Here is a 19,563-nt window from a genome sequence, read left to right on the forward strand (position 1 = left end):
CAAACGGAGGTATTTTGGATATAAAAATCATCTTTATGGAACAAACAGAACATTTGTTGTGTAACTGTGAGTCTCGTGAGTGAAAACATTTGAAGATCATCAAAGGAAAACGATTAATTTGATTGCTTTTCTGATTTTCGTGATCGAGCTACCTGATGCTAAGTGTACTTAATGTTTATCGTGCGATTGATAAACTTACACAAACGCTTGGATTGCTTTCGCTGTAAAGCATAATTAAAAAATCTGACACGACAGGTGGATTAACAAAAGGCTAAGCTGTGTTTTCCTATATTGCACTTGTCATTTCATGAATATAAATATTTATAGTAATATTTATTGTATGTAGCGCTATGCTATTCAGCGGTTGTTGATGACACTTATCCCGATAAGGGGATTGCAGCCATAACAGGTTAAAAGCTTAAATTATTGATAATCTAACTGCATTGTCCGATTTACAATAGGCTTTACAGCGAAAGCATGCCATGCGATTGTTTGAGGATGGCCCCCCACATCAAAATATTTTTCAACCAGCACAGGCTTCATAAAATCACAAATAGCGATTAAATACTCACTTACTTTTTGTAATTCTTCCTCTGATTTGCAATCCCAAGGGTCCCAGCTACAACATGCATGGTCGTTTTGTTAGATAAAACATGCAGGCCCAGACGGCATCCCCAGCCGCGCCCTCAGAGCATGCGCAGACCAGCTGGCTGGTGTGTTTACGGACATATTCAATCAATCCCTATCCCAGTCTGTTGTTCCCACATGCTTCAAGAGGGCCACCATTGTTCTTGTTCCCAAGAAAGCTAAGGTAACTGAGCTAAACGACTACCGCCCCGAAGCAGTCACTTCCGTCATCATGAAGTGCTTTGAGAGACTAGTCAAGGACCATATCACCTCCACCCTACCTGACACCCTAGACCCACTCCAATTTGCTTACCGCCCAAATAGGTCCACAGACGATGCAATCTCAACCACACTGCACACTGCCCTAACCCATCTGGACAAGAGGAATACCTATGTGAGAATGCTGTTCATCGACTACAGCTCGGCATTTAACACCATAGTGCCCTCCAAGATCGTCATCAAGCTCGAGACCCTGGGTCTCGACTCCGCCCTGTGCAACTGGGTACTGGACTTCCTGACGGGTCGCCCCCAGGTGGTGAGGGTATGCAACAACATCTCCACCCCGCTGATCCTCAACACTGGGGCCCCACAAGGGTGCGTTCTGAGCCCTCTCCTGTACTCCCTGTTCACCCACGACTGCGTGGCCACGCACGCCTCCAACTCAATCATCAAGTTTGCGGACGACACAACAGTGGTAGGCTTGATTACCAACAACGACGAGACGGCCTACAGGGAGGAGATGAGGGCCCTCGGAGTGTGGTGTCAGGAAAATAACCTCACACTCAACGTCAACAAAACTAAGGAGATGATTGTGGACTTCAGGAAACAGCAGAGGGAACACCTCCCTATCCACATCGATGGAACAGTAGTGGAGAGGGTAGTAAGTTTTAAGTTCCTCGGCATACACATCACAGACAAACTGAATTGGTCCACTCACACAGACAGCATCGTGAAGAAGGCGCAGCAGCGCCTCTTCAACCTCAGGAGGCTGAAGAAATTTGGCTTGTCACCAAAAGCACTCACAAACTTCTACAGATGCACAATCGAGAGCATCCTGTCGGGCTGTATCACCGCCTGGTACGGCAACTGCTCCGCCCACAACCGTAAGGCTCTCCAGAGGGTAGTGAGGTCTGCACAACGCATCACCGGGGGCAAACTACCTGCCCTCCAGGACACCTACACCACCCGATGTCACAGGAAGGCCATAAAGATCATCAAGGACAACAACCACCCGAGCCACTGCCTGTTCACCCCGCTATCATCCAGAAGGCGAGGTCAGTACAGGTGCATCAAAGCTGGGACCGAGAGACTGAAAAACAGCTTCTATCTCAAGGCCATCAGACTGTTAAACAGCCACCACTAACATTGAGTGGCTGCTGCCAACACACTGACTCAACTCCAGCCACTTTAATAATGGGAATTGATGGGAAATGATGTAAAATATATCACTAGCCACTTTAAACAATGCTACCTAATATAATGTTTACATACCCTACATTATTCATCTCATATGTATATGTATATACTGTACTCTATATCATCTACTGTATCTTTATGTAATACATGTATCACTAGCCACTTTAACTATGCCACTTTGTTTACATACTCATCTCATATGTATATACTGCACTCAATACCATCTACTGTATCTTGCCTATGCCGCTCTGTACCATCACTCATTCATATATCTTTATGTACATATTCTTTATCCCCTTACACTTGTGTCTATAAGGTAGTAGTTTTGGAATTGTTAGCTAGATTACTTGTTGGTTATTACTGCATTGTCGGAACTAGAAACACAAGCATTTCGCTACACTCGCATTAACATCTGCTAACCATGTGTATGTGACAAATAAAATGTGATTTGATTTGATTCTTTATATCCCAAAAAGTCAGTTTAGTTGGCACCATCGATTTGATTCCATCCAGCCACAAGAGCATTAGTGAGTTCAGTCACTGATGTTGGGCAATTAGGCCTGGCATGCAGTCGGCGTTCCAATTCATCCCATAGGTGTTTGATGGGGTTGAGGTCAGAGCTCTGTGCAGGCCAGTCAAGTTCTTAAACACCGATCTCGACAAACCATTTCTGTACGGACCTCGCTTTGTGCACGGGGCATTGTCATGCTGAAACAGGAAAGGGCCTTCCCCAAACTGTTGCAAGAAAGTTGGAAGCACAGAATTGTGTACAATGTCATTGTACTGTATGCTGTAGCCTTAACATTTCCCTTCACTGGAACAAAGGGGCCTAACCCGAACCGTGAAAAACAGCCCCAGACCATTATTCCTCCTCCACCAAACTTTACAGTCAAAATTATGCAATGGGACAGGTAGCATTCTCCTTGCATCCTCAAAACCCAGATGGTGAAGTGTGATTCATCACTCCGGAGAACATGTTTCCACTATTTCCACTTAGTCAAATGACAGCAAGCTTTATACCACTCCAGCCGATGCTTGGCATTGCGCATGGTGAAGCTCGCGACAAACAGTTATTGTGCTGACGTTGCTTCCAGAGCCAGTTTGGAACCGAGGACAGACTATTTTTTACGTGTTATGTGCTTCAGCACTTGGCGGTCACGTTCTGTGAACTTGCGTGCCCTACCACTTTGCGGCTGAGCCGTTGTTGTCCTAGACGTTTGCACTTCACAATAACAGAACTTACAGTTGATTGGGGCAGCTCTAGCTCTCAGCTCAACTTGAACAAGCAAATACACTCTCTTATAGAAATACTTCAAACTGCCTCCATAGTCCCTATACACCCCTCCAAGTTGTCTCTTCCTCTCTCTTCTCCCATTGGCATGATCGTTAAGTAATCCCGCATGCACTTCCTCAGATAAAACAGATTCCACGACAGGGGAGAAAGGGGTGTGGGGTGACCTCTCTTTTATTTGCCTGGATGAATTGTTCAATGAACAATTCCATTTAAGTTACAGTGTGGTTACATTTCAATCTCATCAAATTGCCCTCTGCGTCTGCAATCACAATGTATGAAAGTCACCGCCTGGTCACCGCATGGATCTATAGACCCCAGGGTTTCCTCAACTACTGTATTGTGTGGATTTTGGGGAAATAGTTTGTACATTACAAAAGCCCATATTTCCTAACTCAAGCAATTGTAGCTATCCATTCTGGTATTGTGTTATTTCCTGAGAAAGGGACTGGCAGTTGAGAAGTTTTAGGGTACAGTGCTGCTGGGTGGTAAATCACAGAGCTAGGGTTCAATCATGCCTGTAATGCCTTGCTGCATGGAACAGCTGGGACTCAGCTGATTATTGTCACAGAGGGATACACTGTATCACAGAACACTATTAGTATATTGTATCTCTGTGCACTGTATCGCACATGCACTGTGTCTCTCAGAGTCGAAATACATTACAGTACAGACTGAGACAACTACATTGAAAATGGTTAGATCCTAAGGCTCCCTCATTGCTGTTGTTGGGCGGATGGTCCCAAGACATGAGTGAATGCCAGAAAATGGTTTACCATCGCTGTGTGTGTGTGTTGTATAAGGGGGTGGGGGGTGGGGAGGACTACTACCTCACTTTTTTTTCTTTCAAAGCAAGAAAACTGTCACGCCCTGGTCTTAGTATTTTGTGTTTTCTTTATTAATTTGGTCAGGCCAGGGTGTGACATGGGTTTTGTGTGTGTGGTGTGTTTTGTCTTGGGGTTTTTGTTAGGTATTGGGTTTGTATTATGGTAGGGGTTTCTAGCATAGTCTATGGCTGTCTGGAGTGGTTCTCAATCAGAGGCAGGTGTTTATCGTTGTCTCTGATTGGGAACCATATTTAGGCAGCCATATTCTTTGAGTGTTTCGTGGGTGATTGTTCCTGTCTCAGTGTTTGTTTACCCACCAGATAGGCTGTTTAGGTTTTCTCACGTTTGTTGTTTTGTTAGTTTATTCATGTATAGTTTTCTTCATTAAAAACCATGAATAACCACCACGCTGCATTTTGGTCCGACTCTCCTTCACCTAAAGAAAACCATTACAAGAACATTTCAACTCCATACTTGTACATATTTTCCAGTCCAACAAGTAACACATTGAGCTTTTCCAACGTGTCGTTTTAACCAACATCATTTTATGCCAAGTCTCAATGTACGACTCCAAACAGTGAGGCAACTGCAGAACACATGGTCAAATTCCAGCAATGAGTGATGTGTACCTACTGTATCTGACAGAAAGCTCAGCACTTCACTCAACACACTCAACTATTGCACTCATAAAAAGCTTTTTGCAGCTTCTAGACTTCTGTCTAGCACAATCTCTACAATGGGTTGAACAGTCAGTCACTCTATATATCAATATGGACACCATTAGTTGATTAAATACATTACATTATATCTGAATGCTTGCCTTTGGACAATGGCTTAACTTTAAAACATTTATAGTAATTGCCTGCCTGAAATTGATACACATAATTTAGTAATACATGGTTACAACACAGTTAAAGGGGCAATCTGCAGTTACATCAATTGTGATATTGTCATGTTCGTTATAAGGTTCGGACCAAGGCGCAGCATGGTATGCGTACTTATTTATTTAAAGAATGAAACACTGAACAAACTAAAAATACAACAAAACGAACCGTGAAGCTATACAAACGAGTGCTGACAGGCAACTACACATAGACCAGATCCCACAAACAACAAAGGGAAATGGATAAACGACAACGATAAACAGCTGCCTCTGACTGGGAACCATATCAGGCCACCATAGACATACAAATCCCCTAGACCTACGAAAACCCTAGACATACAAAAAAACCTAGACAATGCAACAACTAGCGTACCCACCCTAGTCACGCCCTGACATAACCAAAAGATAAAGAAAACAGAGATATCTAAGGTCAGGGCGTTACAGTACCCCCCCCCCAAAGGTGCGGACTCCCAGCCGCAAACCTGAACCAATAGGGGAGGGTCCGGGTGGGCATCTACCCTCGGTGGTGGCTCCGGTTCTAGATGCAGCCCCCCTCTTTACGCTGATCCCTCCGCCTTTGTAGAACTGGACCGTGGATCTTCGCTGGAGGCTCTGGACTGCGGATTATCGCCGGAGGCCCCGGACTGGGGACCATCGCTGGAGACCCCGGACTGGGGACCGTCGCCGGAGACCCTGGACTGGGGACCGTTGCCGGAGACCCCGGACTGGGGACCTTCGCATTAGGTTCCGGACTGAGCGTAGAGCTGGCACAATGCGCCCTGGCTGGATGCTCACTTGAGCCCGGCAAGTGCGGGGCGCTGGCACAGGACGCACTGGGCTGTGCAGACGCACCGGAGACACAGTGCGCAGAGCCGGCACAGGATTTCCTGGTCCCAAGAGGTGTACTGAAGACCAGGAGCGCTGAGCTGGCACCATCCGTCCTGGCTGGATGCCCATTCTAGCCTTGAAAATGCGAGGAGCTGGAATAGAGCGCACCGGGCTATGAATGCAAACTGGAGACACCATGCGCATCACTGCGTAACACGGTGTCTGACCAGTCACACGCAAGCCCACGGTAAGCACGGGGAGTTGGCTCAGGTCTAACCCCTGACTCTGCTAATCTCCCTGTGTGCCTCCCCCAATTTCTTTTTTTGAGCTGCCTCTCGGGCTTCCGTGCTAACCGTGTCCCCTCGTATCTCCACCTGCTTCCATGGCAGGGTCTTGTCCCCTGTCATTATCTCCTCCCAGGTCCAGGATGTCATCCACTCATCTTTCTCCCGGGCCCAGGATGTCCACTCCTCCTGAACATGCTGCTTGGTCTTTTTGTGGTGGGATCTTCTGTCACGTTCGTTATAAGGATCGGACCAAGGCGCAGCATGGTATGGGTACATTCTTATTTTTTTAAAGCATAAAACACTGATCAAACTAACAAAATAACAAAACGAAACGTGAAGCTATACAAACGAGTGCTGACAGGCACACATAGACAAGATCCCACAAACACCAAAGGGAAATGGCTACCTAAATATGATCCCCAATCAGAGACAACGATAAACAGCTGCCTCTGATTGGGAACCATATCAGGACATATCAGGACCATATCATAGACAAACAAATCCCCTAGACCTACGAAAACCCTAGACATACAAAAAACCCAAGACAATACAAAAACTAGCGTACCCACCCTAGTTACGCCCTGACCTAACCAAAATATAAAGAAAACAGAGATATCTAAGGTCAGGGCGTGACAGATATGTACCCGTTGATTCTTGAAGAATGTAACTTATACATTTCTCATGATCTTAGTTCAACTGTTGTACCACATCAGAACCCAAAATATAAGCTGGTTTTACTACAATGTTTGTAAACAAAGTAAATGTAAACAAACGCCATATAGCCTCAAAACACAGTTAAAATTATATTTTTGATATCATGGATGGTCAGTCCTTGCATCCAGAGACCTGTCTGTGAGAGTGTTTAAGTTTCTCCAGCCCCATCCCTCAGTTTGTTATCGAAATAGGCGGAGAGTATGCTTTAAAATGAATTAAACTGCTGATTACCGCTTTAAACTAAGACCTTGGTACTAATACACATGTACATGAGTGAAATAGGACAAATATAAGCACCCACCTAATTATTATTGTTATTATTGTTGTTGTTGCTAAGATAGTGACATACAATACTGCAGACAGTATAAATTACTATCATTAAGTTTAGCCAAGCCAAAATGGCATAGAATAGAGGCATCGTCAGAGCAGGTACAATATCAGTGACACCAAGTAGCTGACATTATATATTTTCAATGGCAGTTGGTTACTCTTTCATTTGATTGATTCAACAACACTCACATTCAAATAATAAAAAATATAATACCAATTAATTGGATGTATTTATTTGTCCACTGTATGACATGTTTTGCAATAACTCAATGATTATTTTCTGCCATAACTGTTATTCCATGAATGACGTGGGCATGGATTCAGCAGGTCTGCCTCGTACTGAACTCAAAACTCTGCAGCAATTTGTTTTGGCTATTCCAACAATTAAAAAACCCACAACAAATACAACAAAATATACATGCTATCTTTTCAATTTACCTGCATGGTGTTATTGTGTTGATGTCTTGCTCTTACAGGAAACCACTCTGAGGCGTTCCTTTAGTCGCGTGCACTTTTTGTTCTGAGGATCTTGATGTAAGTGGTAACCTTGTGAGATATAAACTTGCGCATTTCAAAGCACCGCAAGAGAGAGAGAGAGAGTGAGAGAGAGAGAGAGAGAGAGAGAGAGAGAGAGAGAGAGAGACTGGCCCTCTCGGTAAGCCTTCTTTAAGACACTGTCCGTGGTCCTGAAGTCACTGTAGGGTTTCTCTGGTCTAGATTCTTACCGCGTGCGCAATATGTCTTTCCCTATCTAATATAAGACAGTCACAAATGGAACCTGGCCAACAATCTGTTCCCCATTGAAGTTGGTCACACACAGGGAGCTGGATTTGTAGGACTCAAGATAAAAGCCATATTGAGCTCGTTGGGGATATCTTACTTTGATGTTTTTTTCTGTAGGCTTTTGGACATTTTGCTGATCATGATGATAAGCAACGAGGACAGATACATGTAGATTGTAGATTGTTATGCAGGCTAAACAACTAAATACATAGCCTTTAACAGATAAAACAATGATTTCATTGAATAAAATACTTTTTAGCTTGAGTTCCCTAAATATGTAAATTACTGTAGTTAGGCTGTGTGCCATTGAGCACATGTACATTTCACACATCACCAGGGTTTAAGACTTGACAGCAGTACTGCTCTGATAACAGTGGCTTTGCTCGAAAGTATTGTACAAGCCAAGCAGATGAAGAGGGGGTGAAGAGATGCATGAGTTCCCCACTCTCTGTTTGGAATTGTATTCAGAGGCTACTCAGGCTAGGTCTTAGCAGCACAATCCATTTTTATATCAGTAATGATAGAATGAACACAAGATCAATGTGTGGTAAGGTCAAGGTAAAAATGTCCCTTGGGAATCTGTGATTGTATGTTTTACTGTATATTTATAGATTTTATAAAAGCATATGAAGTACCAATTGGAAATGAATTAAAATGCAGATGGCGTTGCAATATATTTTATGGGAATTGTCATGGCACTATTGTTTACACAGTTCTGCCTCTAAAATGTGCCTTCACTATTGTATTTTCACTAATTCAGCAGTGATCTGAGATCCTTTCCCATTCCTTTTCTATAGATAGCTGAATAACTTGAGATTGGCCCTCTTTGACCTCTCATGCAGTTTCTCCTAACAGTCATTTAAGAGGTCAATTTACTCATGAACTCAATCAAGATAACAGAACTCACAACAATAATCATAGAGGTCTCTCCTGAGGAGTGCTTTATTACCGCTAGTGGCAAACAATTCTTCCAAGATTCTGAGGCAAACCCGTGGCAACCATATTTAATGCCATTATTGGCAAACGGTTTACCAGAAGTTGAACACATGAGTTCCAAGATCAGTAACAGTTGACAACCAATCGGGGGATTTGAAAAATCAGTTGGAAAATGGTAACCAAATTATTTATCTAGCTACCTACCTAAGTTGTCCTGTGAGCGTCTAACTTTTTAATTCAAATGTAAAATTGTTAGCTAATTGATGCCTAGTTAGAAATGTCATGTTTTATGGCATAGAGTGAAACACATTTTGTTGATACCAGTTTCAATCTGTCAGTGTCACTGACTGGCTAGCGCTGAGCTAGCAGGCTAGTGAATAGCTAGCTAGCTAATGTTAGCTATCCTATTTTTGCACAATTAATGTGATAGTTGGCTAGCTAACTAATGATTTGCCTAAATATTTTTAGGTTAATACTAATATGCATGTCAATATGCTAGTGGCACTGTTCTGTAGCATGTTAGCTAGCTAGCACAACAGCTAAGGTAGCAACAATATGAGCTGACTTGACATCAAAGCAAGACACTTTTACAGATGGATACCCTTCCCCTACCCAAGGTGCTGGAAGAGGCTGTTTTGGGAGGAGGATGCATCAACACCCTGAGAAGATGTTTGTGGCTGTCACGCCCTGACCATAGAGAGCCTTTTATTCTCTATGGTGGTTAGGTCGGGGTGTGACTAGGGTGGGTTATCTAGGTTATTGTATGTCTATGTTGGCCATTTCCCCCACTGTGTTTTGTGGGATCTTGTTTGTGTGTTGTGGCCTGTGAGTTCTCCATGACTTCACGTTTAGTTTGGCTCTTTATTGTTTTTGTGAGTTTCAATTGAATGAAACATATGGAACTCTACGTACGCTGCGCCTTGGTACGACATTCATTATAACGATCGTGACAGTGGGGGACTCACTCAAAACCTGTTTTTTGAGTGATGAATTAGTGTATTGTCTTCAAGCTTGATAAAGTAAGCAAATGAATGTATTATTCTCATAAATGTAGCCCATACGTTCATTATCTGTAACAATTAGATATAAACTTGTAGGTAGTGCATCTATTATTTTGGGAAAATAATATGAATATCCATATTAGGCATAACTCAATTTCAATGTTGTTTTTCTTCCACCCAAACCTTGTACACCTGAGCCAGGAAGAAGAAACAACTAGTAGACAACTGTCTCAAGTCCCCAGCGTAGATTGAATATCATAATTATAGGATTTGTTTTAATCAATTGTGTTGAATCTTGGCTGGAGAAAAATATTGTATATTGTGGCTCTCCAGGAACAGTTGGCCACAGATTTAAAGTTAGATTTAGTAGGCCTACAGTAAGTCCCAGTTTATGCTAGCTACACCACTTGTTTATATAGCATTTATACAAGGCAGAAACATTGTTTACTTGCTGAAAAATATATAGAATGCCAGTTTCAGGGAGAAGTATAGCAACATCGAGGCAACTTATAACAACTTGTAACATCTGACTCCGTTTTTACAAAACGTCCATTAGCTGCTGAGTCTAACTTTTCAGTTATGGTATTCAGTATCCTAATTTTGTTTTTATTTTGTGTTTTCTGAATTCAACCAGCTTTGGATGAAAGACCACCATCTCCAATGTTCACTCAAAAAGGCAATAGTTCTGAACTGGGTGTGATGCATTTTTGGTTGTTTTAATTATTTAAATGTTGTTCATTATCTTTTAAACTTCCATTGGTTGAAAGCTATTACTCAGTTATCAGTTGGCTCATATAACGTTTGTAGTTGCCACTTTAAACATCCTAAGGTCAACATTCCCATAGTGTTCACATTTCTCTGTAAATGCTGTAGCTACATAAAAAGGTAGGGAAATATCCAGTCTTTGCTATTTTCTTCATTAGCGTACTGATGATTTCAGGTTGTATGGGATTTATTTGTATCTGTTAAGACATTGAATACATGTTGTTTATTATATTTAGTACCTTTAGTATGTTTAGTATAGTTTTATCTGTGATAAGCAAGTTGTATGTGATTTGGTTTAAATAGATACAACATTTCAATGTTGTTAACACACAGTAACCAAAAACCAGATCTAATGTACATATTCATACTGAGTTTGCAGCAAATTTGCAGCAAAGAGTAGAATGTTCGCCACAAGTTTCCCAGAATTGTTTGCCAGAAGTTCACAAGTCACTGCAAATTTGCTGCAAGTTTGCCACAAAACTAGCTGAGCTATTGTGGCAAATTGACCAAAAGGTTTCCCACAACAGTTTGCCAGAAGCCATTTTTGGGGGGTAAGGGTATTACAGTCAAAAACGGTCAACTTTATAATAAACAAGACTCCAAGTTAAGGAGGGAAGAGAGAGATATAGTTTTCTTTAGGAGTTTGTTGCTGTGGAAACTGTTGCTAAGCAGTGTTTTAGACCATAAGGGGAGCGAAAGGTTAATCAGACACAAGGGGGAGGTGTAAAAAATGAAGAGGAGAAAGATTTGAATAAAGAAAAAGAAATGGAGAGCATGCAGATAACAGCCTGAGTGAACACTCCATCTCAATGATGTCAAGGATTGATATGGATTTAGATAGAAATTCTAATTACCAATGCAAACATATTCTCTCAGCCGTCTCAGCTATGCAAAAACGCATGTTCTCTAAGGGCAAGTGAAGTTATAAGCAGGTGTGGATGTCTGTGTCTTTTTCACTCAACCAGGGTAAAGTCTTCTCTAATTCATCCAATAATAATACAGTAAGAAGTCATTCTGTTTTAAGAGCCAATAAATTAGTGTCACATAAAGATCTACCAATTAAATAGGCTTATACTCTTTCATGTGAGTCATTTTGTTACACTACATGTATTAAATTCCACTGTAATTTATATTACAGGGGAAAAGCTTAAAAGGTTAAATATTTCCATGAGTCTGTCGATGTGTGCCTCTGGGTTTTCTGCCTATCGGTCTATCACATTCCTGTCGACACTAAGTCTATTTTTAGCCTAGCGACTAGCTCCAGCGAGCGCTTGGTGTCCCTGGTGGATTACATTCCAATGTTGAGTCTAATTGAGGATGTGTGTGTGTTTGCTTTTTCACCATATCTTCTCCAACAAAGGTTGCTGTGCATGCACTCATACACACAATAACCCATCTCTGTCTATGCCACGCTACTTCATCCACTATATCCATCCCTTTCTCCTCTCTATACTTTTATTCCTCAGCCTGTTTAACATTCACACTTCTTGCACTCCTTCTGTCATGTTTCTCATTCCCTCCCTTTAATCTCACTCCTATTCTCTGTCACAATTTCTTTGCTTTCTTTACATGCCACACACCTCCTCTCCGTCATCCCTCTCCTATGAAATACCAGCCTGCAGATTCAATTCAGTCTCTCCTTTGACCCCCTTTTTTTTGCACCGACTCCCTTGCACTCGCGCACACATACTACACTGACACTCCAACACACACACACACACACACACAAACACACACACACACACACACACACACACACACACACACACACACACACACACACACACACACACACAATCAGAGTCGTTTGTATAGGTGGCAGGGAAGTCAGGCGCAGGAGAATCAAACTTAATGAAATGGAGTTGTTTAATGGTTGTAAATAAAACATAACTTCAAAACTATGAATAAAAAGAAAACAAAATGGGTACGAGGACCCGATCGCGCACCAATACAAACAACACAAAACTGAACAATAAACAATCTCTGACAAAGACATGAGGGGAAACAGAGGATTAAATACACAACAGGTAATGAATGGGATTGAAACAAGGTGTGTAGGAAGACAAGACAAAACCAATAGAAAATGAAAAATGGATCAATGATGGCTAGAAGACCGGTACCATCGACTGACGAGCACCGCCCGAACAAGGAGAGGCTTCGACTTCGGCAGAAGTCGTGACACACACACACACACACACACACACACACACACACACACACACACACACACACACACACACACACACACACACACACACACACACTTCAGATACGCTGCTACTCTGTTTATGATATATCCTGATTGCCTAGTCACTTTTACCCCTACCTACATGTACCACACTCGGTACCTGTACTCCTTGTACATAGCCTCGTTATTGTTATTTTATTGTGTTACTATTTCCTTTTTTTATTTAGCAAATGTTTCATACTTTTTAACTCTGCATTGTTGGGAAAGGGAACGTAAGAAAACGTTTGACAGTAAAGCGTTGTTGTATTCGTTGCATGTGATTTTTTTTTTTTTTTACATTTATTTGATAACTAGACTGAAAAGGAAAAGGAAATGTGAAATATACTGTAGGTACCATAGGTACAGTTTGGTCCAGAATTTTTGACACCCTTTTTAAATAATTATAATCTTTATATAATTTTATACTAATACAATTGCTCAGATAAATATATTTTGTTTTAGTCCCCTCTAGAGTCCAATTAGCATCATTAAAAAAATCCCCATAAAAATCTGTCAGTTTAAGCTACAGATATCTGTTTTTTGCATTGGGTGCATCTCAATCCACCACATCCGCTGATGTCGCACTTCCGCATCTGCGGTGAAAGGTGACAGAGCTAGAGCCGCGTTTGTCAGACTATGAGACATCCCGAAAATCGGTCTTTTCACAAAATCATCTGAACGGTTTGTCATACAAACTATTATGACCCCCTTATGGAAACACAAGACTCTCCCGAACACAAAAACATGTTCTACGTTTTGCTCTACCACAAGTGTTTTGGGACTCGTCTGAAGTCGGTACAGCCGATCTGACAACTTCTGTCTGTAGTATCCGAACAGTTTGGGCTACATGCTAATATGACCCCACTGTGGGAAGGTGGGATTTGATTTAATTTAATTTATTAGGACCCCATTAGCTGACTCCATTTCCTTGACATTTGGGGACTGTGAAAAGACCCCTGGTGGCATGTCTGGTGGGGTAAGTGTGTGTCAGTGCTGTGTGTAAATTGACTGTGCAAACAATTTGTAATTTCCAACACATCAATGTTTCTTATAAAAACAAGAAGTGACGCAGTCAGTCTTTCCTCAACCTTTAGGCAATAGAGACTGGAATGCATAGTATTAATATTAGCCCTCTGATTACAATGAAGAGCAAGACGTGCCACTCTGTTCTGGGCCAGCTGCGGCTCTTTCTTTGCAGCATTTGACCATATGACTGGACAATAGTCACGATAAGACAAAACTAGAGCCTGCAGGACTTGCTTTGTGGAGTGAGTTCTCAAAAAAGCAGAGCATCTCTTTATTATGGACAGACCTCTCCCCATCTTTACAATGCTCTTAGTTTTAGAGATGCTCCGGACCAGTTTTTACTACTGTCCACCCATTCCAAAACAGACTGTTTAAGGGTTTCAGTGACTTCATTAGCTGTGGTTGCTGAGTCTCTCACGAACATGTACATGTCTGCTGTTTTACTCCCACGAGACTCGTCTGAAGGTTACTCGGTACCGGTGGAAAAAATTAATTGAAGTATATATGGAGACTGTTTAGTGCCAAAACTAAGAAATTAAATACATGTAAAAATAAAATAAAAATAGTTTCCTGAGCTGGAATGGAATCAATGGAATGGTACCAAACACATCATACACATGGAAACGTGTATGACTCCGTTCCATTGATTCCATTCCAGAAATTACAATGAGAACATCCTCCTATACGTCTTCCCACCAGCCTCCTCTGTCCCAGACATGTCAGAAGTTCACATCATGCATTTGTGGGGACATACTATGTTAGACAATATATTATCTGACAATCTCAAGAGAACATGCAAAAAGCTTGCTCTAAATACAAACTGCCTTGTGATGTGTACAGGTATGTGAGTATATCAAAACAACATAGTCTAAAACTATGTACTTGCAAAATTGATAAGCCCATAAATTAGCCGTTTGATAAGGATAAACAAGATGTGGCGAACATACTGTATCCATCAAACAACTTAAATGTTTCTCGCATGGAAACACATTTGTATCACCAAAAAATATAATTAGTTATATTGCCTTAACCATAATACAGTATACAGCATTCCTACAGGATTTAACTGGCATCTGGAACATGTTGGGACCTGCAGAACAGCCATACTTCTTTAACGGTAACATTTCACTAGGGCGTCAGTGTTCTTCAGGGTTCAGTCCAAGTGTTCTAAGACTTGCTTAGTCAGGTTGAGGATTCGGATGCACCCTCGACAATCTCAAGTGCCAGTTAATACTTGATGTGGCCCATGTCTGCAATCCTATTCTCCACCTCTGGAGGGAGAGACTAACCAGGTTGAGATGGTTTTACACATGTTGAACAAAGCCTCCATGTAGATCTGAGTCTTTAAGGCCAACAATGATTATGGAAACCATGTTATTGCCACTTCATTCCATTCTGGAATATCAAGTGCTACAATAAATTATCTTCTGTGCCTGTTGCTTTGACTGTCAGGGAAAATGTTTATATGTGTGTTTGTGTGTGTGTATGTGTGAGCATGCAGTCAGTCCTCCAGGCCTCTCTCACTGCTTCATCTTCACTGCCCACACTGTTGGTCTGGGACAGCTTGATGATGCCAGTGCCCAACTCCCCACTGGCTGAGAACTGGACCCTGCCTTTTGCACAAGTGATCATGACAGCATCCCCGATCTGGGGCAGGTCTCTACAAATCCGGGAGAACTCACTGTACTCTTGCTCCTACAGAGAGAGTAGGATATAATTCAAGCTACCAAACCACCAGCTCCCCCACTGTACATCAATGGAAATTTAAAAGGTCACATCTTAATTGGACTGACCTGATTGGGAGTAAAGAATAAAGAGTGCTCACTGGAATACGGAGCTGTTCCACATCCAAGTTCATCAACATAGTCAGATACTTTCTCCTGATCTAACACAGAGACAGACAACATTACAAGTTAGGTCATTCCTCAGAAAATATTTGACCTTGCTACATGGTGCTGGTCAGCAAGTGTTTGAGGAAATGTGTGTGTCTGTGTATGTGTGTGTATGTGGCCTACTTACTTCTCGTCCCAAAAACCAATAAATGTATAGTTATCAATGTTGACTCATGAAAATTAATGCAAACTTTGTTCACCCACCTGGACAAGTTAACTCCCATAGCGACGGTGCGATCACAACGTTACCAACCCAATCCATCGCTACACAGGTTGAGGTGCACAGGGAAAAAGTGATGAGTCCATACTCTGAAGTGAGATAGCTGAGGAGCTCATATTCCAGCAAGCTTCAGTGATAAGGTCTTTCAGTGAGTTGAAAACTTTATTTAGGATTAGACCTTGAGTCAATCATGCCTCAAACCTTTTTATTTTGCTTGTGTGTTTTCTTTGCTGATCTGGTAAGCAGTATTTGGGATCAGCTGATTGCTAGATAGCAGCTGCTACAGGTCGCAAGATGCGCAAGGGCCCCTCCCACTATCCTTTTCTCATGTGCTGAGAAGGGTGTAATAGCGGCCCGCGATTCAGGGCGTTCCTGCATGTGGGCATCCTGCATCTGCTATTGGTCCAATTTTTAGCTAGGACTCCGGTACACAGGAAGGAGGCGGGTGCACTCCATTAGAGTAGCTGGCAGTAATGCACCATAAGGTTGGATGCCAACCAACGATAAACCCCACAGACGAAGAAGAGGCAGACACTGTTAATGACGGCAAGGGCAGGTGTTTGGCAGGTCGGAGCGAATTACACTATGTGCTAGCTAGCTAGGACACCGGTAGACAGTGTCTCTCATCACAGCCTGTCGGGCAGTGCTTTCCCACAGTTCTGTTATCGACGTATGAGAGCAGGTATTAGTGAAGGACACTCTGTGCTAGCTAGCTAACTCGGACTCCGGTACACATGTGGCGGGGGCGACCACGGTAGCTAGCTAGCTAGGACACCGGTAGACAGTGTCCTTCACCACTCCAAAAATTCTGACAATAGATCTATTTAGCTTTTGATCAACATTTTAATCACATACACAATCAGGGGGAATCCAGAATATCAAAGGTGTCACACAAACATGAAGATTGCTTGCTCGAGGAAGGAACTAATGGGATGCTCAAGGGAGGGCATTCCTGCAGGAACCAATGGGATACTCGAGGGAGGGCATTCCTGCAGGAACCATTGGGATACTTAAGGGAGGGCATTCCTGCAGGAACCAATGGAATACTCGAGGGGGGTAGTTCTTGCAGATGCAAGAATGTCCACATGTTGGAATGCCCTGACATTCGGTTCACAATCACATATTATTGTGTGCTCCTGCTGAGAATGAATTCAATTTAGAGCGCGTTCCAGACCATATACAAAGCCGTCGTGATGCACAAATAAATACATTTTGCATGATATGAGCTATTTGGTAAGAATTGTCAGCACTGTACTGGATAATTTTGTTGTCAGCAATAGTGAGGTACTTTGATGGAAACTAACATTTTGTAATACTTTGGTTGATCATAAATTATGAATTGAATCAAGCAAAAGCATGTCCTGGATTGAATGAATATTGATTTATTCTTCTCATTCTCTCAATATGTAATCAAGTTCCATCTCCTCGCAGGGGCAAATCTTGGATTTGAAGACATGGGGCTTAGCCCAAAGCCAGTAGGGGGATCCGGGGGCATTAACATCTAAATGCATGAATTTGGTGCACTTCGAGATTAACATTAAGAGGGTAGAACATTGAGAGATTAGATCTTCCATTACTGGGTCCTGTATGTGCATTATAAGCAATTGAAGAATTTGCACTCAGGCCACTAGATGCATAGTATTAAGAATTAGAATGGACATGAACCTTCTTATGATGGTATAAAAGATCAGACATTTTGGTAAGGTCAACCATGGTTTGCCAGTGCTGTGATAAAATATTGTACAAAACAATGCAGATTATCTGCACTGTATGTTTATTAGTTAGCTAGCCAGACAGTTTTAGATTAATGGTTCCATTCATTTTTCTAAATAACTGCCAATATGCCAGATTCCATTCAAACAAGTTGTAAATCAAATCAAATCATGTAAAATTTGAATTGTCACATGCGCTGAATACAACAGTGAAATGATTACTTACAAGCTCTTAACCAACAATGCAGTTCAAGAAATAGAGTTAAGAAAATATTTACTAAATAAACTAACACAATAAAATTACATAATGGGGGTACTGGTACCGAGTCAATGTGCGGGGATAAAACGACTATGCATAGATAATAAACAGCGAGTGGCCTTCCTCTGACACCACCTAGTATATAGGTCCTGGATGGCAGGAAGCTTGGTCCTAGTGATGTATTGGGCCATACGCACTACCCTCTGTAGCACCTTACGGTCAGATGCCGAGCAGTTGCCATACCAGGCGGTGATGCAACCGGTCAGGATGCTCTCAATGATGCAGCTGTAGAACTTTTTGAGGATCTGGGGACCTATGCCAAATCTTTTCAGTCTCCTGACTGTCTTGGTGTGTTTGGACCATGATAGTTTGTTGGTGATGTGGACACCAAGGAACTTATTACTCTTGGCCCGCTCCACTACAGCCCTGTAAATGTTAATGGGTGCCTGTTCGGCCCTCCCTTTCCTGTAGTCCACGATCATCTCCTTTGTCTTGCTCACAATGAGGGGGAGGAACATTCTCGTTTTTTTGTGCTGCTCCCTAGCGTTCTCAAAACTTACAAATTGCTTCCCTCATGCCCCTTTTCATGATGATGCTACAGTAGCAGACACTTGAGTGAGTGCTAGCTACCAACTGGAACGTTAATCAAACCAAGACCAGCAACACAAATAAGAGTTACAAACGGACTTTGCTAAACAAGTTAAATGTTTTACCTGTGATAAAATGTTTTCCACACACACGTGTAGCCTACTTGGACACCGCATCTCCACATTTTCCACATCGAATAGCCTGAAGCCACAAGGCTCTTCTTGCAGGCTCTATTTCCTTACCTGGTAGTATCGCAAACCTTAGGTCGGGATTTTTGTCCTGGCTACATGTACATTGAACAACAGAGCAGCTTTTTGGGATGTTTTCTTATTTTCGTATAACAAACTAAGTTTGTCTCTTTTACAATGTCTCTTTTACAATGGGGGTCAATTAAGAATGCTGATTTTCCCCAATTTGGGCGTGGTGGGCGTGGGCGCGGTTGAGGGAAATTCCTTATTATTACGTGAATATCAACTGGGATTATGACATTATGACATTAGTTATCCTTTGTGACATCACAGAAGGCTGAGCCACTTCAGTTAACACAGTGGCACCATTTCACTGATGCATTCACCCTCCACCAAGAAGGTAAGTCATTTTTAGGGAATTCACAATATGGACCCATATTTGGTAGATAATCAATTCTCTCCATACTTGATCACCATTCTACACAGTGCCTACTTTCATTATCCCCCCCCCCCCCCCCCCCCCCCCCCCGCAGCAATGGTGTTGCCCAGCTTGCAGCACTATATGGAAAGGGTGATGTTTGAGGGCCTGTGTGCAGACTGTGCATTGGTGAATGTCCGTACTCACAGTGTGATGGCAGCCACCCTAGGGGGGGATCACTGTACCATCTGACCCGGCATGAGATTAGGAGGCTGCTGACCAGGGAGCGAGAGGCCATCCAGACACGGAGGGTGAGCCTGGGTGGGCTGCTCTGGTGAGAGACAA

At 42.3% G+C, this 19,563-nt stretch overlaps 1 protein-coding gene and 1 pseudogene across 1 annotated transcript in view; both read right to left on the reverse strand.

Annotated features, from left to right (window-relative positions):
• Window positions 1-7,874, reverse strand: part of LOC110509914 (calsenilin) — a 38,288-nt gene extending 30,414 nt beyond the window's left edge. Inside the window, exon 1 of the mRNA XM_021591131.2 lies at window positions 7,642-7,874. Within this exon, the coding sequence (XP_021446806.2) occupies window positions 7,642-7,647 (6 nt within the window). The 5' untranslated portion in view covers window positions 7,648-7,874. The remainder of the gene's footprint in view (window positions 1-7,641) is intronic.
• A 7,294-nt stretch (window positions 7,875-15,168) lies between these two features.
• On the reverse strand, window positions 15,169-18,542 carry LOC110509398 (annotated as a pseudogene).
• Window positions 18,543-19,563: the final 1,021 nt, after the last annotated feature.

Source organism: Oncorhynchus mykiss, chromosome Y (genome assembly GCF_013265735.2).
Source record: "Oncorhynchus mykiss isolate Arlee chromosome Y, USDA_OmykA_1.1, whole genome shotgun sequence".
In the NCBI taxonomy this organism is placed as follows: domain Eukaryota; kingdom Metazoa; phylum Chordata; class Actinopteri; order Salmoniformes; family Salmonidae; genus Oncorhynchus; species Oncorhynchus mykiss.